General features: G+C 38.3%; 1 protein-coding gene across 12 annotated transcripts in view; it reads right to left on the bottom strand.

The window, feature by feature from the left end:
• Positions 1-26,103, bottom strand: part of ARMC8 (armadillo repeat containing 8) — a 94,243-nt gene that overhangs the window by 16,433 nt on the left and 51,707 nt on the right. For 9 of the 12 annotated variants that reach the window (XM_070493382.1, XM_070493386.1, XM_070493384.1 and 6 more), the window contains 5 exons: positions 10,178-10,260; positions 9,787-9,868; positions 5,900-5,986; positions 2,823-2,915; positions 399-548 (listed from right to left, as the gene is read on the bottom strand). In XM_070493382.1, the coding sequence (XP_070349483.1) occupies positions 399-548; positions 2,823-2,915; positions 5,900-5,986; positions 9,787-9,868; positions 10,178-10,260 (495 nt within the window). The remainder of the gene's footprint in view (positions 1-398; positions 549-2,822; positions 2,916-5,899; positions 5,987-9,786; positions 9,869-10,177; positions 10,261-26,103) is intronic. The other 3 variants (XM_070493389.1, XM_070493385.1, XM_070493388.1) reach the window with 1 other exon arrangement.

Genomic DNA, 26,103 nt, shown 5'->3' with positions numbered 1-26,103 from the left:
GGTGTCTATGGAATGGCACTGAGAAGGATTCTCTAAAGGGAAAGAAGCAGATGCCCCAGAGATAAGGGATTTAGGCAGATGTGACAACCCATCCTGGCCAGCAAACCAGGTAAGAATAAAGTAACAAATCAAGGCAGGTTCACATTTATCATGGAGGAAAGACAGGGAGACAGGACAGGCAGTGAAGGAGTGGAGGGGCAGGTGACTATATGGTGAAGCAGCTCCCAGAACACCTCCGAAGGTGACAGGTCTAGATATCAACTGCTTGCTTCTTCCAGGAAGGAGCAGTTTTTGAATTACACTTGTGGGCAGATGTTGATGGGAGCAGAGAGGTGGGCACTGTTTTGCAGTGCATATGCAGGGGTAGCTAATCTGGAAACCTGGGTGATTTTACTTACAGGCCGAGTAGAGAGGAGATTTCTAAGAAGTCCCAATGTCTTCATCAGCACATTCAAATCTGAATCTGATAATAACCGGAATAGCTGTTCAGTACTCAAGCTTCGTAAAATATCTGCTTTTATTTTTTGTTCAGCCTGAAATGCCATATTCTGAAAGGATTAAAGAAGTTTCAAGAATCATGTCTACATTGGCTTTATTAAATTATATTTTAATAGTAACTCTGAAAATTTCAAAGTATAAACAGAATCTGCAGAGTATCCTTAAGGATAAGTCATATTATTTTTCTGATTCCTGTTAAGCACCTATAATTCTGCCTGTCAAGAGAAAAACAACTGTCACTCCTACATATACTCCTTTACGAGGAATATGACCACTTCCTGCCATGGACATTTGAGAGTCTCAAGATTTTTCAAGTAAGTACAAAATCCACTATTACTTTTGAGAATATCCTTGTGGTGATTACCAAGTTGCCTTCTGTGCACTGTAATAACAAAATGACTACTAACGACTATACTATGCCATGCATTTTGAGAATGACTTAAAAGTACTCCGTTACCATGCATGAAAATAAGGAGTGGGTTTTGTTAACTTTACTGGCATGAAACACCTCATGTGTTCACAACACTATGCTAGATGTTGATATGGATGGTCCATATTATACAGGAAGCTCTCCAGGGGTAGGAGGTTTATACAAGCTACCAGCAATCCCAGAAGGCCAGTAGCTATTGTGCTCCTTTTTCTCCTTTCTGGACACATCATGGATTACCCCAGCTTAACCTGAAGCTATAATGACATGTCTGAAGAACAAAAAACCATGACAAATTCCAAATAACTCATAAATCAACTTTTAGTACAAAAATCACTTGTAAACTAGAGACTTATTATAATATGTGGCTATTGCCTTCCAGGCAATAATTAATTAAGGAGCTAAGACATATGAAAGATCAAGTAACCTAATGATGCAAAGTGGCATGGAAGAGCAAAGAGTCCTGGGCTAGGTGTCAGGAGACCCAGGCCAAAGATGATTCCAAGGTTTTATATTTTGTGGATAGAGAACATAGAAGCTGGTAGTATGGAGACTGATAGAATAAAATAGTTAATATGGATTTGAGAAGTGGGATAAGTTCAATTTTCAATGTCAAAACTGTACATGTCAGGGAGCTCTCAAATGAAGTCCCACAGGCTGTTTAAGTGATAGACCTGGGAAATAGGACAGTTATATGTGGATAAGTGTATTTCAAAGTAACCTCTTGTATGAGGGGGAGTTTAAACCATGAGTGTAGATGAAGTCCCTAAAACTGAAGTATAAAGGGAATTAGAAACTGGGAACCGAAACTTGGGGAAATATCCCCTGAGAAGGGGATGGAAAAGGAGGCTACGTAGAAAGTGGTAAAAAAAAAAAAAAAAAAAAAAGTCAAGTCCTGGGAAAGAGTTTCAGGAAAGAAAAGTGCTAAAACCTGGTGCAAAGTTAAGGAGGAAAACAAGTGTGAAACTGCTGAATTCAATGCTTTCTTAGAAGATGGTTATTTCTATCCCAAAGTTTGTGTGAAAAGACAGCAGATATAGCATGGAACAGGGAGAAGAGTAGGCTTGGGACAGGTTCACAACCCATTTCCGTTGCTTCTTAACTGTGAGCCCTTGGACGATTCATTTACCATCCCTGAGTCTCAGCTTCCCAACTGTAAGGTGGATATATACCAACATAACTTAAAACAAGAATTAGAGATAACAAATATAAAACATCTAGCTTAGTGCGTGGTACATAGTAATTAAATTGTAACTATAATAATTATGTTTAAAAAACTCCATGTAGGATTACTGTTTTCAATTTCAATAAATTTTATTTTAATAAATCTTAAGGAAAAATGGTTCTCTGACTTCATAGTTATAAAGTTTTAGAATTTAGATTATAAATTATTTACTAGAAACTGTTAAAAAATTATTAAGCATTTATGCACCAATTCTGTTTCCTTGGGCAAGTTATTTAATCACTCTGTGCCTTAGTTTACTCATCTGCAAAATATGAACACTCCCTAGCTTATTCCACAATTTTGTTACAAAGAGCAAAGGAGACATGGAAGTGCTCTGTCAAGTAGATAGCGTTAGACAGTTAGCAATATGTTCATGACGGGGAAAATGTTTTCCCAAAATTAGGTAAGTCAAATTTCAATACCTGTCTGCTTTTCTTAGCAATAAAATAGGAGAGGTGACGCATACAATGGCCAAGCAACTTGCTTATGGTCACATCTGAAAGCTGAATACAGAGTCTTCTAGGTCCTAGGTCATTAGAAAACTAGGCCAAACAGCAAGATTTTTTAAAAGAAAATTCCAGACATTTCAAATAATACATTCTTTAGTTTTAACTTTGATAATAGCTCTCTTTTCTTTGTAAATGATGATATATATAAAACAGTGAAACATACCATTAAAGCCCAAATTCCATTCACTCGTAAAGCAGGATTTTCACTTTGGGTTAATCCACAAAGCAGCTCCACAGCTCCTGATTCTAAAATTGGCTGTCATTGGGAAAGAAAAAAAGCCCCATAGCTTTAATGTCAGGTTTGTAAACTAAATGTGTATATATACCCTGGCATTCTGCCTATGATTTCTTTCCCACTCTTACCCAATTCCAAGCAACTTTCCCAAAGCAGGGAACGAGGCAGCCATAAAAATAATCTTGAGATGGGCAAGGACAAGTATTCTCTCACAAATCCCCAAAATAAAATAATCCCTATCATTTCCTTCTCCTTTGTAGTCCTGAAAGCCTCTCCTCAGCATCTGTACATTCCTCATAGAGCCTTATGATCCCATTATCTAGTTCCACACTCTCATTCTCACCATCCTGAGACTCCGTCACTCTGGGCTTACGCTGTGACTATGAAGCAATATGGCTGGTTTACAATGGAAGTTAGATAACCTAACTATCCTCCTTCCAAATTGTCCATCTTGTTCCAACCATGCTGTAGAATTCATCTTTTACAAATATTTTCAGGACTACTTATCAATCATACAAGCAAAGTAGCCTTGTACTTTTATAGTCCTACCACATTTGACACCTAAAATAGCATGCTTCAGCCTGACCACTTAAATTATTTATGATACTTGGCTGAAAATGGGTTTTGATAATTTCTAAAAAACTCAAGCCTTAGAGGATGGATTTACCATTACCAATGAATGCTGAAAAGACCATTTGTCAAGTAGAATCAAGAAATGTCTTAAGCAATTAAGATTTACATACCAAGAAAAAAACGGCAGTGCCTTTCAAGACCACATTTTCAAGAAGGGTACTCATTCCTTTACTTGTACTAATGGGTTTACTTTTTTCTTTACTTTTTATTTTGAAATAAGTTCAAACTTACAGAGCAGCAAGAATAACACAAGGGACTTCCATATATTCTTTTCCCAGACTTACCAATTTTTAACATTTTGTCATATTTGCTTTATCATTATGTTTCTCATTCTATATACCCACATCCACATTATTTATCTTTTCTGAACCATTTGAAAGTAGAATGCATACATCATACCTCTTTACCCTTAATAATTCAAAGTCTATTTCCTAAGAACAAGGATATTCTCTTAGATAACCACAGAACAGTTACTCAATTCAGAAAAGTTAACATTAAAACAATATTTTTAATGAATCTATAGCTCATATTCCAATTTTTTCAATTGGCCCAATAATGCTCTTATAGCATTTCCTTCCTTTCCAGTTCAAGATCCAGTTTATTATTTATTTTTATTGAGATATAACTGACATATAACATCATATTAGCTTCAGGTGTAAAACATGATTCAATATATGTATATATTGCAAAATGATCACCACAAGAGTCTAGTTAACATCCATCACCACACAGTTAAAATTTTTTTCCCTGTGATGAGAACTTCTAAGATCTCCTCTTTTTGAAACTTTCAAATATACAATACAGTATTATTAATTATAGTCCAGTTTATTTATTTACTTATTTGTGAGGAAGACTGGCCCTGAGCTCACCTCTGTTGCCAATCTTCCTCTTTTTGTCTGAGGAAGATTGTCCCTGAGCTAACATCTGTGCCAGTCTTCCTCTGTTTTTGTATGTGGGACGCCACCATAGCATGGTTTGAGCAGTGTGTAGGTCTGCGCCTGGGATCTGAACTCGTAAACCCCAGGCCGCTGAAGCAGAGCTTGTGAACTTAACCACTACACACCAGGCTGGCTCCTAGTCTAGTTTACTTTTAATACAAAAAAATCAATCATATTAATGATCTTATGTCTGAGCTTATCTACGTTACTTCCTAACTGGACCCTAAATATTCTGAAGGCCGGGCTGAGGCATCATAACAGATGTTCAGGATGATGAATGGTGTTGCACTGACTGGAACTAGATCCTCATCAGACCAAGACCCCATCTCCCCACCAGAGGACAGAAGAACAGACGGAAGCTCCGGCGTCCTATCTGGCCTTCGCCTGCCTTCAGAATAGCTACCAGTCTCTCTCCTTTTGTTCCAAGATTTTCGCTTGTTGAACAACTGTCTCTGAACCCCTACCCTGTTATTAACACCTTTCTAATTACCAGTGAGAAGCCTGCGGGTGTTGCAATGTAGAAAAGAAATTCAATAAAAATGGGATGACCAAAAGCACACTAAAGGACAGTGTCTAAACCTCAGTTCTCGATTGGGCAGACCAGAGGTATTTTAACACGATAAAATTAACTCCATAAGGTTTCCCCCCCTCCTTTACTAAAGTTTATTTTAGTTTTCCCTATTATAAAAATAACACATGCTCACATAATTTATAAAATGCATAAAGGAAGGGAAAAAATACCTCCACATTTCTTTTCAGGAAGATTAGCCCTGAGCTAACATCCACCACCAATTCTCCTCTTTTTGCTGAGGAACATTGGCCCTGAGCTAACATCTCTGCCCATCTTCCTTTACTTTATATGTGTGATGCCTGCCACAGCATGGCTTGACAAACTGTGTGTAGGTCCACGCCCGGGATCTGAACTGGCAAACCCTGGGCTGCTGAAGCAGAGCACACGAACTTAACTGCGATGCCATTGGGCCAGCCCAAACTATCTCCACATTTAATCCTTCCCCAAACAACTACCATTAACACTAAATATTAAAAAGATTATTTTCCAATGCCAGCTGTTGTCTCCTTGAAATGACTCATAATCCTGGTTTACAAAACTGAGTCTCAATTTATTCTTTAGTAAACATAGTTTGAAAATAGTCTATTTCCTGTGTAATTATTTCCTAGATTTGCAGTTGCAGGCAATTTAGAGTACTGTAAGCTGTGATCTATTAAATGATTGGAACATGCCAGGCAGAATAAAAGGGATAACAGGAAAAGATAACCATATTTAAAAATCCTTTATTTTGTCTACCCCTTCAAACAATTCAGAAGTAGTTTTTAAACCCAATCCCCAAATTTCAGTGTCAACTACTGTGAAAATTATTTGGCTAAGCTCTTGGTAGACTAGGCAAAGTCTAGGAAGAGAAAATCAATACTAACCTCTTTGCTTGGAGAAAATTCAAGAAGAAGATTACATAGCATGGAAGATGCTACCACTAGTATTTCATCTGGTGCATTTTGTAAAACCTATGGAATTGAAAAAAGGGACACTTTTAATGGTTTGGAAACATGGAGGTGAGATCATAAGAATAAATGAGGACAAAAACAATTTATCTTTCAACCTGATTTCTCATATTGGAGAGACGATTAAGAAAGATCCACCTGATACCGTGTCAACTTTTATCTAGTGCTGTAACTATGACCAACTAAGGCCCTGACGTCTCTTGCTAGAGAAACTATAGCCCTGCTGCCAGGATGAGGGTTGCTGCATAGAAAAGCAGAGACACAAGTCAGGGAGGGGTGCTCTATGTGAAAAGCGTGAAGACCACCTGGGGCAAGTTAGCTCATTCTACTCCATCAAATCAGGCCAATTGTGAAACCACAACATTGCCGTAGGGTGTGAGGCTTTCTGAGGTGTCTCTAGAAGGAGTGTTTGACCAGAAGCATGGATGGATCAAGCTACTGCACAGGCAGGGTAATGTGGGGCACTGTTTCTCAGGACTGGAATCGCCCAGTGCTGGTTCCAACCCTCTCTCCTTCACTTCTAGACGCGTGCTCTTGAGCACATGTCTTTACTTCTCTGAGCCTGTGAATTGAGGAATTAAGGAAAACAACACTTGCTGGACAGGACTATCTACGATGAAATGTGGCACAATAATAAGAGAAGCAGTATAGCATGGTAGTTAAGAACACAGGCTGCCTGAGTGCAAATTTCAGCTGAACCACTAGATAGGTATATGAATTCCTGGGCTGAAAAAATGGAGATAATAATAGTACCTGCTTCATAGGGTTGTTGTGAGGATGTATAAAAAGATTGTAGAACAGTAACTGGCACATAGTAATGACTATATCAGTAAAGTTTTTAAAATTTACTTATTTATTATGGTCAATTTATTGCTATAATCACACACATAGTAGGTATACAGTAAACCAAAAGCCATGGACTCCTGCTGAGCTCAGAAGACAGCATGATGACAAATGTTAGTTGCCATTAGCTATTATCAGAGCCTGTTCTTTCTAGATTGTAAGAGAGAAGACTTCACAAATATTACCACTTACATGCAATAACCACTTCAACTAAATCCTCTGCATTTGGGATCAGATCAGCATCAAGCTCATGATCCCAAAAAGAGTCCTAAGGGGCTCTAGTTACACAAATTGGAAATAGATAATCACAAAAAAATTTAGAGAGTTAAATATATTATCTGCTTTCTTCAGCTAAATCAAGTCTGAAGTTCCCAAGTTAAGAATAAGCAAGAATTACAAAATAGACGCAGTTCTTCTAAGATACTACGTTTTAACTCTCCTGTTGAGTTATTAGCTAGCTGATAAAGATCAAATCTCATACACTCTGCACGCTGATCTCTCTGTCTGCTACAACCCCCCTAAGACCCTCTTCACCCTCCCCTTGCCTTGCCCTTCCTATATCTCTCAGGTGTCCCCTCTACTCATGCTTTACGGCTGTCCCATTCCAGAAGACTCCTTGGGGCCCTTCCAGTCAGAAGTCACTCTATCCTCCTCCAAGCACCCACTGCCACTGTTTCTGACCTCTCTCAGGATGCTTATTACTCTCTGTATTATTCAAATTCTATGTGCAGAAATGCCAATCTCCTTTTCTCTTAACAAATTTAAGCTTCTTGAAGGAATAATCTATATATCTATGGTCTAATTTATCCCGGCCTGTTTCAACCAAATGGCGTTGCACAAAATGGGCTCAATGAATGTTTGTGAAATAGGAGAAATAATCATTTTCCAAAATTATCCTACTTGGAGTAGCAAGTAGTAGTATACTACTATACTATTGGTTGAAATAAATAAGTGCCTACCAAGGCTTTAAAAAGTTGCTTTGTTTGATATGATTCATTTTCTAAAATATTATTTATTGTTTTATAGAGATTAATGTGCTCTTATCAAGTTTTGTTTTCAAATTACATAACAATTATAAACAAAAACAGAAGAGATTCTATGAAATTCTTAAAAGCATTTACTCAGCGCAGTGTAAGATATAACGTGAAATTCAGAAACTGGCACCTAACACTGACCACATAGAATTTCACCAAAATAAGAACAAAAAATAACCACAAATAAAATCTTTAACTAAAATCAAATGGCTACTCTTCTGTGGTTTGCTAACCAACAGTTAAAAACATGGAAGAGCAAAAGAGGAAAAATCAACAGACATGCAAACAGTCTTTGAACTAAGAGGAACCTAAAAGTATCTGAAATAAATCATTGCTTACTTCCAAGCTTTTAAAACTATACTTTAAATGTGCAACAAAGTAGTAGTTTCATAGTAATTATACCCACATGTACCCAAGTGCACAAAATTCTAAATTGCTCACCAAGTCTTTTCCCAGGTAGAACCAGTTAGAAACCAGATGCTGTTCCATTTCTGATTCATATGATAAAGAGGTACTGAGCTGAGCAATCAGAGAAATGGCTCCAGAGGAAATATTTGGAAGTTATTTTGGGGAACAGGGGAGCACTTTAAAAAAATCTTGAATGGACCAAATCAATAAATCAAGAGTAACATGCTATGAAAAAGGTGCAATCTAAGAACAAGAAAGAGTGACAAGAGTAAAATCTCTTAAGTGAAGAGAGCACTGGTCCAACTCCACAACCTGGCGCTCCTACCCCATCCACCCTTACAGTCCCGAAGGCACCTCACGCTGCCCACACCCCGGAATGTTTCTGTCCATACTGCTCCTATCCCTGGAAAATCCTCCTGCCTTCGAAGCCTACTCCATATTCTCCCTGCCTGAAGCTCCCCCTGTTTCTTCCACATTGACGGCTCTACTGTAACCTCGAGCTTTAAGCTGAGGACAAGAGCACTGTAGCAAAAACTTTCGGCAGATTTATTGTGCCTGGAGGCTCTCACACTAGGTACTAAAAAACCAAAAACATAAACAAAAAAATTCTGCTGATTAAATGCAAGGTGTATGGTCACTCAAAAAAAAGAACCAGAGACCAAGTTGACCTGTGGTTCTGTAACATATTAGGGATGCTATTATTAGCAGCAAGCTGATGCGTATTCTCAGCCTCAATTCAGATTTATTTGACCTGAACCACTTTTTTTTTTTGGCCCTCAAGGGAAGAACTAAGATCAAAGAAGTTATTTTGGAGTAGAGAAGCAGGAGGTAACAGTTGTGTTAAAAAATATCCAGGGATTGACAAAAGACTAAGAAGAGGCTATATCTGTAAGTGGCTGATTCCTTTCCTTCTTTTTTTAATTTGTTTTCAATTTTTGAAGATTGGCACCTGAGCTAACATCTGTTGCCAATCTTCTTTTTTTCCCTTCTTCTTCTCCCCAAAGTCCCCCAGTACACAGTCGAATATTCTAGTTGTGAGTGCCTCTGGTTGTGCTATGGGACGCTGCCCCAGCATGGCCTGATGACTGGTGCTAGGTCCGTGCCCAGGATTCGAACCAGCGAAACCCCGGGCCACTGAAGCAGAGTACGCGAACTTATTAACCACTTGGCCACGGGGCTGGCCCCTCCTTTCCTTCTTAAAACTAACAATTACAAAGATAACTCTGGACATAAGTCTAAAGTATAATACTAAACACACAGGAAGATCAGAAGAGTAACTAAAGTTTTATTTAAGAAAAGAAAACCAGGCATGTACTTCCCTGTCACAAATGAGATGCTGACCTCAGAAACGTATTCTACAGATCTAAGGATGATTCTAACACCAGATTTGAGGAGATAACTGTTCAACACACTCCACACAAAAATCAGACAGACTCCTAGACCAGAGTGCTGTCAGCTCCCTCAGCTCACTAAAGGCTCTGTGGGAATGGGTGTTACTTGCTGACCCTTTCTTCTTACCTTCATTAAAGGTTTCCACACAGCATGATCCTGGAAACTGGTTCGAAGCTGCTGCACAGATCTAGATAAACTGTGCAAACATCTACAAAGAATAATCAAAATTAGCTTCGCAAGAAGCCACAACTTTTACTTTTCAAATACACTGCTTGTCATTTCACAATTACTAATATACAATTCAAGTATATCTACAGACACTGTTAATTCAACTACTTCAGAACATTTCATGGACTTTTCAGGCTAGCTTCTCTGTTAAATAAGGTTATACACGGAATTCACCTGAGCACACTCTGGAGTAACATTTGGATTCTGCGCTTACTCGGTGAAGGTCCAGAAAGGAACAGGTTAAACACACGGCAAAGGATTTTGTATTCAGACCATTTAAAGCTCATACCTGACGGCAGCTAACCGCACCTTGACACTAGACTCAGACAAGCCAGTCACAATTCGGTCCATCATATTTTCAGTCTCAATGATCTGGAGAAAAAGGTTAATGCTGCATAAATAACAACATGAAGATGACAAACTTCACTGCTCGTAAATGCAAGTATGCTAACGTCCTTTAAAAGTCTAATGTTTTTAGCAAGAGTTTTTATCTCTGGAACAATCATTTTGCGGCAGGCAGGGCAAGCAGCTCATCAGAAAGGTAGGGCCACCCCGCTAAGGACCTGTCAGGCTGAATGACAGGCTTAAGGGACAGCTTATGTTTGTTTTAAAAATATTTAAAACAATAATTACATGGCATAAGTATTGGAGAGGTGTTGCATAAAGAGTCTTGAGAAAAAGAGATAACTGAACTACCAATGGGCAGGTTCCTGCCATGATGAGATTCTAGAAAAATCATGGCCCACACTCAGCCCTTATGAAATGAACTCTGTGGGGTTCTGACAGAGCTACCCTGTGGCTACAAGCAAATTAGAACTAAGTTAAATATTTAGAAAAGTAACGCTCGCCACCTTTCCCTGTAGCATCAAGTCCTTCTATATGTCAATCATGAAACTTTATTAAAATTTAAAAACTAGATAGCCTACAATTTTACTTCATTAAGCAACGTATAGATACAAAATAGTGTGTGGAAGAAATTAAGTTTAATTTATGTGGTCCTATGGAAAAACAGTACATTAGAAAAAATGCTAATGCACCACAACACAAATATTAACAAAAACAATTAATACTTGTTGAGTATGTCTATGTGCGAGGCGTTGTGCTGATAAGTACATTACATTATCTGATTTAACCCTTTTGTGGGCATTACTATGATTACTCCCACCGGCATATTAGGAAACTGAGGATTCTTGATAATACAGATCTTGCTTGGGATCACAGAGCTGAGACTGGAACCCAAGCGCCTGACTCCAGAGTCCTTATGCTGAGCCATGCTTGTATTACAGCCCTGGTTATAGGGGCAGTCCTTGCTCATCAGGTAGTTCCCTCTATGGACAACACATTAGGAGTCATTATTCCTTTGGGAAAATCATCTGTGGAGCTTTAAAAAAACCCCAGGCCAATTAATCAGATTTTCTGGGGTGGGGCCCAGGCATCTGTATTTTCTTTAAAAGCTCCTGAGGTAGAGTCCAATGTGCAGCCAAGGTTGAGGATCACTGACCTAGACTAAAATGAAGGGTGTTAGAAGGCTGACCTGAGAACAGGAGGGAGTGGGAAATCTCAGGATGTTCAATCCAAATGGGAAGAGAAGAAAATAGAGTTGAAATTAACAGTGATGGGCAGAAGAATATCAACTACTGAGAACAGAGAACCACACTTTAGCTATAGGGTAGGAACCATAACAATAGTGTTTGTAGGCTCCAAAGTGGTGGTGAAACTTACATACTGATCTACCCTCACCCTAGCCAAACATAATCTCACCCTACCTTTACACCAGCTACCCTTTGTTCCCATCATCACTTCGAGCCCCCAAATTCCTCCCTTTCTCCCTGCCTGCCTACTCCTTTTGACCCTCATCTGCCTTTCTCCCTGACCTGGATGCCCTGCTCAGACACTCCACTTAGAAGACAGATTCTCTTTTTCCACTGTCCTCCCACCACTCATTCCTGCTTCAGATCCCAAACTGCTGCGACTACAGTAGAAAAATCATCACACCTGGCTGCCTGGTCTTTCAGTGCATGCCGCCCACTTCAGTGGGACCCTCTCTGCTGCTCCACCAGCCTTGCACTCACCTTCACGAGATGCCCATATTCCCTGGGATGTTTACTTCCTACTTCAAATTCTTTCTACTTCCCTCATGTCCTCAGTCCCTCTGTGCCCACCTTATTTTTTGCAGAAACATGGTTTCTTTCTGGGATACAAATTGCCTCAACTTTTCTCTTCTTATTAAAATGTCTCCCTGGTTTTCATTTTCTTCACTCTTGTTACACTGAAGTTGGGTTCTTCAGGCTCACAGCCACCTTGATCCAGAAAGTACCTCCCACATCTCTTGCTTCTATCTTTATTTTGCCCATCCCACTGGATCCTTTTCTTCAGCCTGCTCCACCTCCCACTTCCACTCCTATTTAAAAGATATAAATGCCCCAACTTTAACCTCTTTAAACTATAGTCCTCTCACCTCTTCTCTTTCTTAAATGGACATGTGTCGCAAGGCTCTGTTAATCTCTCACTCTATATATACGACAATGTGTCACTTCAAAATCAGCTTCATATGGGTAGTTGCCTAATCTAAAATTCTGTCCTACAGTTCTTTTCTGACCTCTTGCTCCACATTTCCAACTGCCTACTAAACACAATCTGGATGCTTGGTAGAACTTCTAACTCAGTATGTCCCATACTGAGTTTATCTGCCCTCCCCAAACCTGCTCTTTCCCTATGTCTGTTTCTCTCTCTCTGCTAATGGTGTTATCATCTTCCCAGTCACCCGAGCACTAAATTTTTGCTAACTTTGACTCCATCTCTTCCTGAATACCCAATCAAGTGACTTTGCACTACACCTTATATCCAATTCCATCACCATGCTCACTCCAATAAACTAGTTAGGACCTTATTACTATTTCCTTGGGGTAACAGTGATGTGTTTTCCAAGTTATCTATCCTCTGTGCTACATCAACTGTCAAAGACTGGTTGGCTGACAGCTGACTTCAATTAAGCACTAGTCAATGTTCTTGAAACAGAGAAGGCCAAATTAGGACCTTCAGCATGGGAAAGAAACTAAAACCTGGGGCAAAAGTCTCAGGCACCAGATGGTTAGATGCTGAAGCCTGAAAGCTCCTCTCTAGTGGCTTGGGAAATTATTACCTAGGAATTAGAAGTGACATTTACTTAGGAATGAGAATGACAACTTGGGAGAAACAGTTGTCTGTATTGAGTGTAATTACATTATCAGAGAATAAAGTGGTGGTGGCGGGGATGGGGAAACATAATTACTCTCCAAGAATTGAGAAATACTATTAGCACTGGCTTCAGGTGCTGAGGAAACCTGGACAAAGGCAAGACTTGAAAGAGGTTTCTGGACAATGTTTACTGGTCACATTCAACCAAAGATGTAAATCTGCCAAGAGAGAGGACAGGTATAGCAATCATGTAGGCATTCAGATTTGCTCTACAATCTTGAGCAACTTACTTGACCTCCTTGGGCCTTCAGTAAAATGGGGGAATATTGCAATTATTATTTTACCTCCAATCCTTTGCAATCAACAGGTAAATAAAAATTGTGTTAGTCTGTTCGGGCAAAACTATCATGTTGTTCAAAAGCAACATGGGATGGGAGGTAAGTTAGAAGAGACTGGAGACAGTGCAGGGCTAGTTAGATAGGGGGCCAAAATCAGGGAGAAGGCAAGGAAGGGCAAATAGGGTACAGCTCCTATTTACATGCCCACATTTACTTATTAAGCAAATATCTGAGCACCCACTGAGTGCTAGGCAAGGTTTTAAAACTTGAAGCTACAGTGGTGGGGGAGAGAGCCCTTGCTCCCACCAAATTTACAGTTTTGAATAAGCAAGTGAAATTAACTGTTTAATGAGTGCTATGATTCTACGGCACTTGATTCTCTGTCAGCAAGAGCACTTCAGGAACGACAAAGGCCATGGGACTTAAGGGAGAGACTGAAATAAGCACCTACAAATGATAAGTAGAAAAAACATCCATTCTCAAGCATGGGAGTTTTAATATTGGTTGGGAAATAGCCATTAATGTCCTTACCAAAGAATATTCAGGCTCAGGCAAGAGGACAGTGGAGAACTACGTTAGTGGCCAATCACTGTAACATTGGAGGGTACCTTTGTGCTTTCTTCTAAGTTTTCTGGGGGTGTGGTGGCTGACACTTTGGGGATAGAGTACAGCTATAAGTGGCTGGTAAACCTTTCCCCTGAGTTAGCATATAAAGCAGTAGGACTACCTGGAGGCATCTTCCCCTCAGGCACAAGGTGACCCTTCTTAGGTCACAGTCTATCAAAATGTCTGCAGTAGGAGGCCTGGAATTTTAATTGACCTAGTTATGGAGGGACTTCAGTAACCCTGCTAGAGTTGCAGAAAGCACACTACAGTTATGCATACATAACAACGTTCTGGTCAACGATGAACTAGTGTATACAACAGTGATCTCAGAAGATTAGTACCGTATGGCCCGCGTGTGTAGCAGGCAATACTATCTAGGTTTGTGTAAGTATACTCTATGATGTTCGCACAATGACAAAATCGCCTAAAGACACATTTCTCAGAACACTCCCCTGTTGTTAAGCGACACACAACTGTACTTGAGTGTCTGGTCTACCTTCTCCACCAAGATATCAGTCTACAAGCAAGAAGGAGAATATAATGGAAAATCAGAATATGAACCTAGGATTTCAACCCAAAAGGGATCTAACAGGGTTTTGTAGACTTGAGGGCATTGAGACCATCTGAGCAGGGATAAAGGAAGCATTATAGTGAATACATTGACCAAAATGAGGATAGAAATGTGATTACAAGACAGAGAAAAGTTTGGAATTGAATACAGAGAAAAAATTTTCAGGTCAGCAGGGATGGAACTGGCAGTGGCTGCTGCCACAGTCCTTTGATTCACGTGAAGATCTAACAGAGCACCAGATAAAGATCTGGAGTTGGAAAGCCAAGAGCAAGAAAACATTCTCCATGGCGCCTTTCAACGACCCCAGTACTGTACTATAAAGCCTTGATAGTGATGGAGGGTGCTGAGTCCTACCCCCTGCAAAGGACCTTAGGTCTTTCCTGAACATAAGAGCAATGCCAATTGAGCTGTAAGTTGTTCTGCCTCAGGGTTCTTGTTGGGATTCCTTAGCCATAGCTCAGCAAATATGCCTGTGGTACAGCTTGTTGGATCAGCTTAAAAAAAAGAGACAGAAAGAGAGAGACAGTGCCCACTGTTACACAGACACTGTGCCCAGCCAGGAGTATTAGTGGTGGACTGAACCCTCAGAGTGGAGGAGACCATCTCTTTCTCTGCTCTTCTAGAGATGTGGGCTGTAAATTTAACTAAAGAATTAAATCACATAAAAAATGCTGCATCCCAAACTGACCCAGTTTTAGGTCATTGCACCAGGTGACGTGCACCTCTCTGCTGGTGTCTTTAGTCTTCATGACTACATGCTTTTGCTAAGCTTTTTGTCTCTGGCATTGCAGCTCTTGCAAGAGTAGATGAGGATGCACTGGAGCAGGATCTGAGGCCCCTGTCACTGAGACAGAAGATGGCCTGTGGGAGAAAGGGGCAGTCAGCTAGAGGGTCATGGAGAAAATGCAAAACCCAGATAATCCTAGGGCAGAAGTTCATTACACACATGGTAATGTTAACAAGAAGAAGATGGCCTTGGCTTATAAGTCAATTCCTCAGCCCTCCATGAGGTCTAGTGGACCCATAACTCAGTTGTGGTCAAGTCATGCATCACCTTTGCCTCAGAGCATATGAAGAACTGGAAGAGTCTGGAAGAAGCGGAAGACATATGGTCTTCAAAAAAACAAGACCCAACTATTCTTCCAGCATGATCCAAGATGAAGCATTTTTTTAGGTACTAGAAATTTCAGCTTGGATTTTGAACAGTGATCAAACCAGGTCAAGCAGAGCATGTGGAAAATGGCACTAGGTAGATTCTTAGTGGTGTCACCAAACTTCTCAGACAATTCAAAGTGGGTGGGCACGGAGTCAAGGGAGTTGAATGGCAAAATGGGCATTCTGTTAACAAATTATGTATGCTAATGTGCATAATGGACAGGAAAATATAATTTAATTCCAAATGGGCTTTTGTGAAAGGTTCCCAGGAGTTCTAATAGAGGATAATGAGACAAAACTGGCCAAAAAGAGTGAACACTTGGAATTAGATGTCAGAAGAGGCAGCCATCTAAGATCTAAGTGGATAAGGTATCAAATCCAGAAAGTCTAGTTAAAGCAGCAGGGACTAAGCAGCCAAGCAGGGTGCAGCACAAGAAGGTCAGGAAAGAAAGAGTAGGTCTGGCAAGGAAAAAGGATCTACAATTGAGACAACCTGCGGGATGTGGGTGGCAATGCTTTAGTCTCATAAGTGTCAATGTAGATGAGTCCCAGGGCACACACTTGAGCCTTCCCCACTAGGGGCTACTTATTTAAGGTCTAGCCTCTTATCTAACTTATCTTTTTTTTAAGGAGATGAGTCCTATGAACACAAGGTCTGAGGTCAGTGCAGTCAAGAGACTGGTTTTAGAAATGGGGTAGAGGCTGGGGAGGAAGGAGGCAGGTTATGAGTGAATATGGCAGACACCAGAGTGAGACAAGCAAGTACAACCAGCTTCTCCAGTGGACTAAATAGAATCAGTAGGCCCTGGCAAGGGATCATTCTTAAAAATGGAAAACCAAACTTTTCCTAGGTTTCAGGAAGTGACATACTGATTTTGCCACAGAATACTTAACTAAAGGACATGAGACCATGCACATCATGGAAATTCTTGAGCACCTAATATTTATAATTCCTGAGTACATCCTTATGCCATTTCCCCTTTATTAAAACAAAGCAAAACAAAAAAACCTCAACAGCACATGGCCTTCCATGAACCAAGCAAGGACAGCTGCAGGGCTTGTTCCTAAACAGGTTTAATTGAGAAACCAATTCTCTTACTGTATTCTTCTTCATGTCATTAATGGTGGCAGATATAACTACCTGAAAGAATTAAACAAATTTATGACTTAATTTGGTTGAATAATGTCAAAATCTGAAGGGGTCTTAGAAGTAAACTCAACTAACTTCTTTAGGTGATCAGGGAAGTCTCTGAAGTTCAGAAAGACTAAGTCACCGGTCCTGGTTTTCTAGGTAAACTTGGGCAGACCTGGGGTTTCACTGCTTAAAATAGCTGCTTCCATAGTGAGGTCCTTTTCACTCACTGTGCCGTAAGGATGAGTTTTTAGTTTAGCTTTAATAACTAAATGAGATCTGACTTTGGAAACTGGGAAAGAAGAGAAGAACTTTCAAAAGTTTTCAAAAGTTAGTGCTGTGGGAACTACAGACTATACACTGACATCCTAGATCAATAAAGATCAGTATAAGAGGCAAGAGAGGTCATCCTTAATAAACTGAACTGACAAGGAAAAAAAAGATGCAATTCGCAGGGGCTGCAAGAGAGAAAATGACAAATCAATGACTCAGCCTGGGTTGGGGTTACAAATGCCAAAGGCTAGAGGGGATGCAAGCCAATGAATAAAAGATAAGCCAAGAAAAAACTGTGAAGAAACCAAAAGAGTAAGTTCTGCTGACTTTTCAATTCAGTTCCCTGATGAATGATCTGATCTCCGTTCTAGAATCAGGATCTAGCTCCAGCAGATACTAATCAAATGGAACTAATATTCTACTGTTCTCAGGCCACAAGCTCCATCTGTTCTGAATGAGAACTGCAGACTTTCCCAACCACAGCCTATTTCTATGTAATATTTGCCCACTGCTCCAATATAAGACTTTCTGACATTTCCCTTATTTATTTTTTAAATACAGGGTAGTTTTTACCAAAGGCTCTTTTTTCCTGAAAGATACAGTTTCTCTTAGAATAGATCATGATCAACATATTATTTTCTGGAGTCTCAGTAAACACTTTACAAAATATTTCTTCCCTTCTCTCACTCTTTCATTGTTATCCACTTACACAGTCATACCAAATTTCTCTAGCTTCACCATCCTGGGAGGCAGAGGGTAGGGGAAAACAGGGCATCTCCTCTCAACCAGAGAACCAAAAGGCAAAACTTCTTTAGAGTTGAGGCCTCTTTTTGGTCCTTTCTCTTGAAGGCACTGAACTAAATTAACATCTAGTCTCTCCTGGGCCTGACTGAGCCTGGGAGCAGTATCACTTCACTTTAGGAGCGGAGCACAAAGAGGAGGCCTTCTTATTGTGGGCCCATTCTTAACCTTCTATATTTCATTCTTGCTTTTAAGCCTCTTTATTTTGCAATTTCTACCTCAGGACCTTTCAATCTTAATAAATGGGAAACTTCCACTTACATTAAATGTTTAAAAGAAATACTCAAAGTCCTAAACTTTTCTACGCTTTGGTAAAAAGTGGGAGCTCTCTCTTGGCCCAACTTCTCCTTCTCCTAAAACCAAAAACATAAACACACTGTGTCAGAAATACTTATAATGTCTAAAAATAGAATAACCCTTCCTCTATAAAAAAATATTTCTCTATATAAGAGTTCAATTTTTAAAGTTCAATCATTAGCTCAATGGCAGAATAGAACCTAAACAGCCACTGAATTAGACTCTTTTATTTTAACACATAAACAGAACCATTATAAAGGACTATTCAAACAACAGAACTAGAACCATCCCCTCTATCTCTTACTGTTTTCCATCCCAGGGATCTGAACGATGTGCTTTCCCTGCAACACAGTGGTCCTGCTCAGCCCCTGCCCCTTTATAAATACATAGTCATGCATGCAACAGTCTTAATTATCCTACAGGTTAGCTGGCTGAATTTTAATGTCCAGACACACACAATTTACTCAATAAATACAAGCATAGCACCTACTGTATGCCACGTACTGCTTTTACAGATTATATTCTAGTTACAAACATTATAGCCTGACAAGGGAATAACTATTAAAAGAAGGCCTCAGGATTTCAAAATGTTACCTCAAGTTTAAATCTACTCCATAAGGAAGCCGTCTACAAAATAAAACACGGAGATAGTACCTCTATGACATCATTAACTCTGGATGCTTCCTTTCTAGAATACTAGCTCACAATGGAATCACATCTAGACGGTGCCCTTAGAAAAACATTTTCAACTGATGTAAAAGAGACACAGATACAGAGATCCCTTATTCTGTGGGTCAAAACTTCTGAAATAACTGATTTTAACATTTTGGAAGAAAGTGAGAATTCTTCCAACTAAACTTTATAGGAGATGGACTTTTCCAGACTCATTCATAATAGGCTATTTCAATTACAATCACAACTTAATCATATCCGGGTGTATCTATCACGGCAAAACTGGATTTCAATGTAGATAAGACTTTTTATACACACGAGGCCCTAGAATTATTACCTAGCAAATTACTGTCTCATCTTCTTAACTACAATAAATTGTAAGCTCCCACAAGGTACACACCAGTTTTCTGCTTCGTCCCTGGGCACACAGGAGGTATATCACAAATGCCAGATGAATAAACTGATGTAATTAAAGCATCTCATGACCCAATTTGTACCAAAAACTATGTGAACGAAAAGACATGTTTTCTGAATCTGATGCTTTGCAACCAGCTAATACAAACTATTACGTTCTCTCAATTCATAGTTCTCTTTTGCAATCATTTCAGACTATCACACATTGTCCTGTGAAATCTCTTGCCATTCTATATCATAATTTGGCTCTAGTAATGGTATTTAATTCTACATGAGTAAAGCAATGTAATGGTTAACAGCATACACTTTGGAGTCAGAGACACTGGGATATGACGTAGGTGCTCTCACTCACTAGCTGGGTGGCTTTGGTCAAATTGCTTGTTTCCTGACCTGCAACAGCTATCTCACAGGGTTGAATGAGGTTTTAGGGAGACAATGTACTAATGCTTAGCACAGTGCCGAGCACATGGTTAAGTGCTCAATAAATGCTACTAGTTATGTTAAATTCAGTTTCCAAAACAGATTATCTCTTGATGTTAAGTGCCTGAATTATATGATTTTTGCATATTCCCCTACCATCTAACACAATGCTTTGTATGTAGCAAAGGCTGAATAGATATTTCCTTAATAAGTGAACTAATCTTAATTTTTCTCTTTGGCATGGTAAAGAATTTTATTCATGCAACTTTGCTAACCAATACACAGAATCTAGTAACATTTCCTACCATAACCAAAAGCCATAGTTATCATCCAATTTGTCTGGGGTCCAACACAGGCCAAAATCATTCAAATAAGGGAATCAGCATGTAGGAATGTATCCAGTAACAATGACAATGTCACTTGATAATGCCTCTTTCAGAAAGTCAGACAACTGACCTCTCCCTGCCCTGGCTTTGATAGTGCCCTATTTCTTTCTACAGTCCAGTACAAAGAAGCAAATGAGAAGAAGAGTTTTTCGCCAAACTGGCTTATGATCATTTCTATTTGGCTATGCAGAATTAGCACAGGGCGGGAAAACTTTTCTCTAAAGGGCTAGACGGTAAACAGTTTAGGCTTTGTGGGTCATATAATTCTGTCGCCAACTATTCCAGCTACCATTATTGTGCAGAACAACCATAGGCAACACATAAACAAATGAACATGGCTGTATTCCAATAAAACTTTATGGGCATTTTGTCTATTATATCTCAATACAGCTGAAAAAATAAAGAAAAAACCTTCATGGACACAAATTTGAACTTACTTTTCACGTCAGGAAACATTTTTTTACTTTTTTTTTTTTTCCCCATTTAAAAATGCAAAAACCATTCTTAGCTCATAGGGTAAAGAATTATTATACAGGTAATAAATAGCCAAAGGGTGTAGTTTTCTGACTCTCGTGCTAGCATTTTAATCACAGACGAGTGTAGCAATGGTCCTCGAACACAAACTCAATTTTCTCAAGGTCTAATACTTCACAAATATTCTATCATTCCAAACATTTCATTCATTCCCGGATAGAACATTCTTGAAAATCCAACTTAAGTCACTAATTTTAGCTCTACAGATCTAAATAAAGATTATATTTTAGCCCATTTCTTGGTTTATAAGACATCTGTATGAAATAGAGCATAAACAACTAACAAAATAACCAGTGTATACTTCATACTTTAAAAAAAAGAAAATGAATTGTAATGCAATGGTTTATGTAACTGTAATACCACAACTAATAGTGTAACACTCAATTTCATGTCTCCATTTAATGAAACTCTGAAACAACAATTCCTTACTTGATTATATAAATACCTCTATTGTGTATATGGCATTATCGCTCCCAGGTTTGCTTCTTTCAGTTTGCTGAAGCCAAGGGTCTCAATACTGTGGGCAAGTGGCAAAACCTGGTCCTGCCATGGTTAACTCTTGAATACTTACCATCATGAATGAATGTTGCAGAGTTCATTTAAAATTCTTTGGTAGATTAGCTTTAAGACGATAACTAACACTTTGACCACAGATTAAGTCAAGGAATTCTGAATTCCAAATGAATTTGTTGCCATTCAGTAGCAGAGCCAAATCCTGAAGGGTGCTACTTTTGTGGTACCATCGAAAACCTTCACAATGTTCAAGACGTTTGTTTCGGTACGTAGGCTAAGGCTTAGAAATAATTCCTCTGCCTCATATCATGACAGAGACAAATACAGAATTTTGACACTGTGCCTTTTAAATGACCATTTAGAATTACTGAACTTTTGCAAAATATTTAAAAACATAAATTCATGGTATACTTATACTGTTACCCAGAAGATCAGCTAGCAATAAAAGCAAGCTACAACAAATGATGAAAATGTTCAAAGTGAAATGTTTAGCAAGATTTTGAGATAGCAAAAAGATATTTTTAAAAACTGACCTAAATTTACAAAGGTACTTTAAAGTCTTATAACTTTAAAAATAAGAATTTACATTTGTCCAAATTTGAACATATATATTTGGGATATGGTTTCATAGGAAGGATGTCCCTTTGGAGAAATGACGTCTATGGCAACCAAGGACGGTAACACTTAGAAGACCAAAGTTAGATAGAATTTCGCCTCCTTACTTTTCTCAAAACATCTATTACCTATGATTTTAACCAATTATTGATTTATATTCTATTTAACTCCAAGAAAAACAAAATTATATTTGGTGCTTCAGAGGGCATGCTACATCAACAAAAAGTCTGAAAACCAGTATTTTAAAACACAATTATAACAGTAAGAAGACATCTTGTCATTAATAAGAAAACTAAAGAAAAAGCCTATGCTTCTGAAGTATAAATTTACTTTTACCAGAATGAATAACTAACAATTCTGGAAATTTACAGCATAAAATCACTGTCTGCATTGCAAACCTTTTTAATTTACACCCCAACATTGTTCAGCTTTTCTCCCAATGCATGTAAAATCTATATTTATTTTTAATCTTCCAATGAAGTCACTTAACATATTCTAATATATACTTCCATTTACGGAGCACCTACAGGCACCATGCTAAATATTTTAAATACATTCTATCTCATCTTAACAATGACCCTGCAGTTACAAATTCCTTTGCTAGGAAAGAGGGTAGAAGACAACTTCTCCTTCTTCTTTGTTTTCCTTTTCTTTTATTTTTCTGTGCCTATATTTCTCAAAAAAATTGTTCAATTAAAAAGAAAAAACATCCCACTCTCAGCTACGTTCTTCATATATGTCATGTAAAACCACTGCGATTGGATGATTTTTTTTCCCCCACAAGGAACAAAAACTTAAGATTTCATGTTTTCAATTTTTTTTTTTTTTTTAATGAGGAAGCTTGGCCCCGAGCTAACATCTGCTGCCAATCTTCCTCTTTTTTTTTTTTGCTTGAGGAAGATTGTTCCTGAGCTAACATCTGTGCCAATCTGCCTCCATTTTGTATGTGGGATGCTGCCACAGCATGGCTTGACGAGTGGTGTGTAAGTCCGTGCTCAGGATCCGAACCTGCGAACCCTGGGCCACCAGAGTGAAGCATGTGAACCCAACCACTATGTCGCCAGAACGGCCCCTCAATTCTTGAAAATATAAAAAGCCTTTAGAAAATGAAACATTAAACTATTAATTTCCAAATTGATACAAGGATAGCTCCACTAATATCACCTTGTTCATTTTAGTTGATTCCAAGTAATTCTTTGAATCCCTAGCAAATTCTTATCAGCCATTCCTTACTTTTCTCTGACTTACTGAAGTTTTGTTATAAATGCTGAGTTTTAAGGCTGTATCTTATTGCTCTTTACCTCCCCTAACTGCTTTCCCCACTCCCTCCACCCACTGGACAATGCTCACATATTGCAGGTAGTTTGATCAATCTATGTAGAATTGAATTAAATTACTGGCCTTAAAAATCTGACATTCATTAATTGGGAAGATAATATTTTATACAGGTGTATATCACTTTACAGAATAGGTTGATTCCTGAGGCTCAGGCTAATATCTATAAACCAACCATACTATTATCCCTAGGAAAAAAAAATTGGTCCAGATTCAAACTTGTGAATGATACACATTTTTTTAAATCATACATTTAGAAAGGAAAAACACTAAGAAATAATGGTAAAAATTAACTCAAAATTAAACAAGTAACATACCATAAAACATGTTCTCTTTGATCTATATCAAAGTGAGTAGAAGACATGCCCTCGGGATTGTCTGCCTCTTGAAAAGTGGGAATTTCCTGTATTTTCTCTACGCTAAATATAATGAACCCTCTTGCCTATATGATCAGAGGTAGATTTCCCCTATTTTAAATTTCCTCTCTTCACATACCACAGAATTGCTAGTAAAGCTACGAAAGTTCTCAATGTAGGGAGGCCCATATATAACTCAATTAAGGGTACTTAATAATGCAATTTTGCAATACGGTTCATTCATGCATTTGTTTGTCCATTCATTCATTTTTTTCATTCATTCATTCTTCAAATATTTATTAAGTGCCATCTATGCACCTGGTAGTATTGAAGATACAAGGAATACAGTGATGAACAAACATAAACAATTCCTGCCCTCATGGAGCTTACATTCTAGTTCCTTAAAAAGAGATCTCCAGCTAAAATATAAGCACTTGAAATCCAAGAGAAAAGCTTTCTGAAAGGCTCCATTAGTCAGATACCTCAAAGGAGCAAAGGCTACAATAAGTACTACATTTTAACATTTGTAATGTGTTTTATTTTTATCAAAAATAAAAACAACCTCTTGTTAAATTTATTAATTTCCTTCCATTTTAATTTATACTGACTACTACTAATTTTCCTCAATTTACACTTTCTATTTCTGATAAATTCTACTAGAGTTCCTTGAAGAGAGTAAGAGAGAGACAACCCTTTTAAATTTCCAACCTAACTGATGATCAATAGGTACTAATCAAGCGATGGTCTCCATAAGAGCAATTCTTTGTTATAAAAGAATTGGCTTCACAGTCCCAGGATTGTTTGCCACTGCTGCCTCTGTTTGACTTAACCACTGACTGGGGCTTTGGCTGGGGATGCCAGGACTTGAAATTACTTGTTAGGTATCTTCTTTCTTTTTTACTATCTCATTAACTGAACTTACACTTCGTAGGCAGCATTAATATGTAGTAAAGGCCATCCTTAGAAACTGGACTTTCCCTGGGCAAAGAGAATAGCCAATTTTTACCTGGCATTGTCAGTGCAGTTACTGCTAATGGACTCTGGACCCTTCTTCCACTGAGCTCTCAATTCCTGCCCCTGCCCTTGCTTTCCCTAACCAAAATCCTTGAATTATTCTAAGTTTATTATGGCTAGACCACATGTGGTCAAGTTCAGTGGTCCTTCATCTTTTCTTGGGCTTCTTCTGCCTCTTTGTGTCATAGCCAACGTTAACGTTTTCCACTCTCACCTGCAGAACTCTTTCTACCTTCTTTCACTCTATGACAGGACCCAACAGGAAATCAGGAAATTTGTAAGTACATCACAGGGTGATAAAGGATGCAAAGTTAGGAATTAGGACACCAACTTTGCATAAAAAGATACAGAAAGATCCAGGTATATTAATGGAAATGTCACTCTGTGTATGATTTCTGCATTTTCATTTCTCTATTTTTCAACAAATATTTATTGAGTGCTTATTAGGTTCCACAGATTGTTAGACAGTTGGTTTCTTTTAATGGGAATAGACCAACACTGCTCCGAAGCAGGAGTGGGAAATCTCTTGACCTACAGGTCATATTCAGTCTTCGGCTGAATTTTGTCTGGCCCAGAGAGAAGTATCAAGAAATGAAATACAGCAGGCCTTTAGAAGCAACGAGAGGGAGAGACAGACATAATTCTATGAAGAGAGAAGGCCTGTATCTTTCTCCTTTACTGCTGTGTATACCTCTCATCATCTCTACCTCTTTGCTCTGGTTTTCTCTTCTTCATTCTCCATTTCCTTAACTGGCCATAATAGGGTAATGGGATATATGTTATTTCCTGTATTTATTGAATTACATTCCCATTTTCAACTTAAAACGCAGACTAACTGAACATTTCACATTTTTATCCTGAAACAAAGAAAAAGCCATTTTGTTGCTTTTGTTTTGGTGGGAGGGGGAGATAAGTCTATAGTCCTTGAAATTTCTCTCAGAGATTCTCTACTCATTAACTCAATAACCTGAAATTCCACCTTGGCAAGCATATATATTGCATTAAAAAAATAAAACAATAAACATTGTACTTCAAGAATCTACACAAAAAAAGGAATACAAAGTCCATAAGGCATAAATGTAAAAGGTAAATAAATATTTCATGGAGAAAGTAAATAAAAATCTATCCAAATATTATTTCAACAAAAGTGGAATAGAAATAAGTGCATTCAAAAGAAGAGTTATCGTTTATCATTTTTTATACACTGAAAATAAGGATTCTCCACTCCTAAGAACAATTTTCATGCAGATTTTATCACAAAATTACTTTATATTTTCCATTTTACAATTTCTCTCTTCAGTAGTTGCTATGAACTACAAATTATTCAAACACTTAATTTCCCAGAAATGAAATATCTTCCTAAAAACTCTATAAAAATCCCCATTACATAAGAAAGTCACAGTATCTTTTCTTCACCACACAAAAAAACTATAATAATTATAACTTATTCTTTATTTGTCATCTTTCTACATAAATTATCAGGATTAAAAGCCTTACCAGGAAATTATACACATTATGAATACAAGTTTTAATAGACTGCTCATCAGACTCAGGTTGCAAGTACTTCTAGAACATGATATCACAAATTAAGTCATTAATTCCAAAA

Source organism: Equus asinus, chromosome 21 (assembly GCF_041296235.1).
Source record: "Equus asinus isolate D_3611 breed Donkey chromosome 21, EquAss-T2T_v2, whole genome shotgun sequence".
Classification (NCBI taxonomy): Eukaryota; Metazoa; Chordata; class Mammalia; order Perissodactyla; family Equidae; genus Equus; species Equus asinus.
This window is presented reverse-complemented; position numbering and strand designations above follow the sequence as displayed.